The sequence below is a fragment of the Chiloscyllium punctatum genome, chromosome 1, assembly GCF_047496795.1.
Source record: "Chiloscyllium punctatum isolate Juve2018m chromosome 1, sChiPun1.3, whole genome shotgun sequence".
Classification (NCBI taxonomy): Eukaryota; Metazoa; Chordata; class Chondrichthyes; order Orectolobiformes; family Hemiscylliidae; genus Chiloscyllium; species Chiloscyllium punctatum.
This window is the reverse complement of record NC_092739.1, coordinates 74,372,525-74,376,955: the sequence shown is the minus strand read 5'-3', so window position 1 is coordinate 74,376,955 and position 4,431 is coordinate 74,372,525. Positions and strand designations below refer to the sequence as shown.

The window sequence follows — 4,431 nt, the reverse complement described above, 5'->3', positions numbered from 1 at the left end:
TAGTCTCAGTGACCACTTTTTTTATTCAACATTGTCTACGAAGGTTTTGAAGTCACCCAAGTTTGTGTTCTGAAACCATGAACTCGATCTCAAATGTATTTGCAATTCACCCTTGAGCATCCGCGGCGCTGGGCTGCAGATATATTTCTCGTGTTACTTTGCCTTTTGTGTTTGTTCACTGAAACATTCAGCGAAATGTATTTGTGAATGTTGTTTCAGTTCCGTGTCAATGTGAGGTGTCTCTGATGGCGTTGTGTTGATCAGCCCTTTTCCAGTGTCATGTTGCTTTAAGGGCTGCGGGAGGGATTTCGCTTTTTTTTTAAAATCCTCGTCCCGAAATGCCGAGTTTTGTGAGCTCAGCGTGAGCCTATTGAAATCGAGTACAAGTGAGACTTCTCAAGCAGTCTAATGTAGAGAGGGAAACTGTGATAGCGGGATCCAGACTGTCTTACAATGTTGGCAGCGCAACAACGCGCTGCTCTCAAACCCCAGGAGCAGTACCAGCAAGTCAGTACCAACACGGTAAGGGACTAACCCAGGGACACTGCACCAGCACTCTCAGGCTGCTTTGTTTTTAATATTAAACACGCATGTAACAATTTTTAAATTTCTCAAAATGCCAGTTGTACCACTGCATTCCAACGGGAACTGGAAATTACTAGACTTGCAGAGTTGCCAGAGAATGTAGCAGCTTAACTTTCTTTTCCAGTTATGTTTTAATGATTTATTGTTTGTTGAGATCAGGTGAATTGTGCCAGGGACTTGAGCTTTTCTCACACCGTCTGTTCAATTACTGAAAACTGCCACTGAAAATCAAATGCAAATTGTACCTCTTTAGTTAAATACTTTGCTAAGTCTGAAGAGTTAGATCCGGACATACATTTAGACTCTGACCAATTTAACTTTCGATGTTTAAATGTATCAGATCGAGAAAAGCGCCCGGTATCTTTAGTCAAAGTGAGTTTGTTATGGCAGGTGTTGGTGCCTTTGGTTTGGAAACGTTCGGTCCCAATTCAGGTTTGTATTTCTCCTTTAGAGCGATACCACTGCTCTTTCCCAGCAAGGTGAGGAAAACAAAATATTATTTAAAATGTGGCGACTAACCTATTCATTTCCAACGCGTGGGTATCTGAATTAACAGCGGATAATGAGATAAAATAGAATGCATATTCCTGATGTGCAATAATAGTCACAAAATAGCCCTTGATTTGTACGTCTTGTGTCTCCAAGGAGTGGATGCAATGTTTGGTAAAAAATATTTGAAAGGATTATTGAGTGGTGGAAATAGCACTGTGTTTCAACCTCAGGATAAAGGCGAGATCTGATGTAATGGTTTAATTTTGTTTCTCTGAATTCCCATTTCTCCAGGTGGTCTCTCTTTCCCCCCCCCCCCCCCCCCGAGCAAACTCAGCCCCATTCAAATGTAAAAGTAACTCTGTCTCCACTGCGCCGGTGACTTGAAAAACACAAATGATCAACTTCTCTGATGCTTCCCTTCGCTGTGTCGCCTAACTCAGCACTCCGACCCTAATGAACTTTTGGTCCAAAATGAAGCGGTTTTAGTCATACACCTGTTTTATCAGTTTACGTTTGAAATAAACTTTCTCTGGACTCTTTAGTCTATAAATGAACCTCCGGTCTAACAGCGCGAAATGCTCCGTATTCCCGGGGTGAGACGCTGTGTACTGACTGACCAACTGTCCCAATACACTGCTCCATGGGGGCTTCGTGGTGTAGTGGTAGTGTCCCTCCCGTGAGTTAGGAGGCCTGGGTTAAAATCCAACTGCTCCAGAGGTGTGGAGAAACGTTTTTTTTCCAACAGGTTGATCAGAGTCTACCTGGAAGCTGATCCCTTCCCCATGAGGGATCCCACTCGATTTCTGTTTCATTACAACAGACCGGCCCCACGATCCAACTGGCCGCAGATCAAATTCCTGACCATTTGCTGCTGGCGTATGAAGGCAATTGCAGGTTTTATTCAGGTAACCCAGAAATTGGATTGCGTTCTTGAAGTTGACTCCCAGCAGATATCGGTCGCTGGCACAGTCCCCATTGATTACCCAAAATAAAAGCAACAAGAACCGCGGAATGCTTTCTTCTCACAGATGTTGCCAAATCTGCTCAGGTTCTCCCGCAATTTCTATTTTGATTTAGCGTTTATTACCCAATTTATTACCCAATGCCAACTGCAACCAGTGCAGCTCGTGGAGGGGATGTGAGGGCAGGCGGGGGGTGTGGGGGGCTTGAGGGCTTGGGGAGGGGTGTGGAGGAGGTGTGAGGGAGTATGGGGCTGTGAGGGAGTGTGGGGGCTGTAGGGGGTGTGAGGGGTGTGGGGGGGGTGTGAGGGGGATGGGGGGCGAGGGGGGGCGTGGGGGATGTGAGGGATGGAGGGGGCCGTGGGGGGGTGTGAGGGATGGAGGGGGCATGGGGGATGGAGGGGGCGGAGGGGGCGTGGGGGGATGGAGGGGGGCGGTGCGGGGTGTGAGGGATGGAGGGGGTGTGAGGTTGGAGGGGGGTGTGAGGGATGGAGGAGCGTGGGAGGGAGGGAGGGAGGGAGGGATGGAGGGAGCGTGGGGGGCGTGGGGGGCGTGAGGGATGGAGGGGGCGTGGGGGGCGTGAGGGGATGGAGGGGGCGTGAGGAGCGTGGAGGGATGGAGGGGGGGCGTGAGGGGCGTGAGGGATGGAGGGGGGCGTGAGGGATGGAGGGGGGCGTGGGGGGCGTGAGGGGTGTGGGGGGCGTGGGGGTGTGAGGGGTGTGAGGGGCGTGAGGGCTGTGAGGGATGGGGGGCGTGGGTGTGTGAGGGATGGAGGGGGCATGGAGGATGGAGGGTGCGTGGAGGGCGTGAGGGATGGAGGGGGCGTGAGGGATGGAGGAGGCATGGGGGGTGTGAGGGATGGAGGGGGCGTGAGGGATGTGAGGGGTGTGAGTGACGGAGGGGGGTGTGAGGGATGGAGGGGGCGTAGGGGATGTGAGGGACGGAGGGGGTATGGGGGGTGTGAGGGATGGAGGGGGTGTGAGGGATGGAGGGGGTGTGGGGGGTGTGAGGGATGGAGGGGGCGTGGGGGGTGTGAGGGATGGAGGGGGCATGGGGGGTGGAGGGGTGTGAGGGATGGAGGGGGTGTGGGGGGTGTGAGGGATGGAGGGGGCGTGGGGGTGTGAGGGATGGAGGGGGTGTGAGGGGCATGGGGGGCATGAGGGATGGAGGGGGTGTGTTGGTTAGGGGATGGAGGGGGCGTGGGGTGCGTGAGGGATGGAGGGGGCGTGGGGGGTGTGAGGGATGGAGGGGGCGTGGGGGGCGTGAGGGATGGAGGGGGCGTGGGGGGGCGTGAGGGACGGAGGGGGCATGGGGGGCGTGGGGATGTGAGGGATGGAGGGGGCGTGAGGGGGCGTGGGGGGGCGTTGGGGAGCGTGGGGGGTCGTGGGGGTCGTGAGGGGACATCAGGGATGGAGGGGGCGAGGGATGGAGGGGGGCGTAGGGGGGGTGAGGGGATGGAGGGATGGAGGGATGGAGGGGGTGAGGGATGGAGGAGGCGTGGGGGGGGTGTGAGGGATGGAGGGGGTGTGGGGGTGTGTGGGATGGAGGGGCGTGGGGGTTGTGAGGGATGGAGGGGGCGTGGGGGGTGTGTGAGGGATGGAGGGGGCGTGGGTGGGGTGTGAGGGATGGAGGGGGGCGTGGGGGGGCTGTGAGGATGGGAGGGGGCGTGGGGGGCGTTGGGGAGCGTGGGGGGAGCGTGGGGGGGGGCAATGGGGGTCGAGAGGGGGCGTCAGGGGTGGAGGGGGGCATGAGGGATGGATGAGGGCGTGGGGGGGTGTGAGGGATGGAGGGATGGAGGGGGGCGAGGGGGGGGCGTGAGGGAGGAGGGGGCGTGTGGGGGGTGTGAGGGATGGAGGGGGTGTGGGGGTTGTGAGGATGGAGGGGGTGTGGGGGTTTGTGAGGAATGGAGGGGGAGTGGGGGGGTGTGAGGGATAGAGGGGGCGTGGGGGGGGCGTTGGGGAGCGAGGGGGGGCGTGGTGGTCGTGAGGGGGCGTCAGGGATGGAGGGGGTGTGAGGGATGGAGGGGGTGTGGGGGTGTGGGGGTGTGAGGGATGGAGGGGGCGTATGGGGGTGTGAGGGACGGAGGGGGCATGGGGGGTGTGAGGGATGGAGGGGGTGTGAGGGATGGAGGGGGCATGGGGGGTGTGAGGGGTGTGAGGGATGGAGGGGGTGTGGGGGGTGTGAGGGATGGAGGGGGCGTGGGGAGTGTGAGGGATGGAGGGGGTGTGAGGGGCATGGGGGGCATGAGGGATGGAGGGGGTGTGTTGGTTAGGGATGGAGGGGGCGTGGGGGGCGTGAGGGATGGAGGGGGCGTGGGGGCGTGAGGGATGGAGGGGGCGTGAGGGGCGTGGGGGAGGCGTTGGGGAGTGTGGGGGGGGCGTGGGGGTCGTGAGGG

At 58.0% G+C, this 4,431-nt stretch overlaps 1 protein-coding gene across 1 annotated transcript in view; it reads left to right on the top strand.

Annotated features, from left to right (window-relative positions):
* The first annotated feature begins 417 nt into the window (after positions 1-417).
* The window catches only part of corin (corin, serine peptidase), a 266,366-nt gene continuing 262,352 nt past the window's right edge, over positions 418-4,431 (top strand). Inside the window, exon 1 of the mRNA XM_072568771.1 lies at positions 418-522. Within this exon, the coding sequence (XP_072424872.1) occupies positions 454-522 (69 nt within the window). The 5' untranslated portion in view covers positions 418-453. The remainder of the gene's footprint in view (positions 523-4,431) is intronic.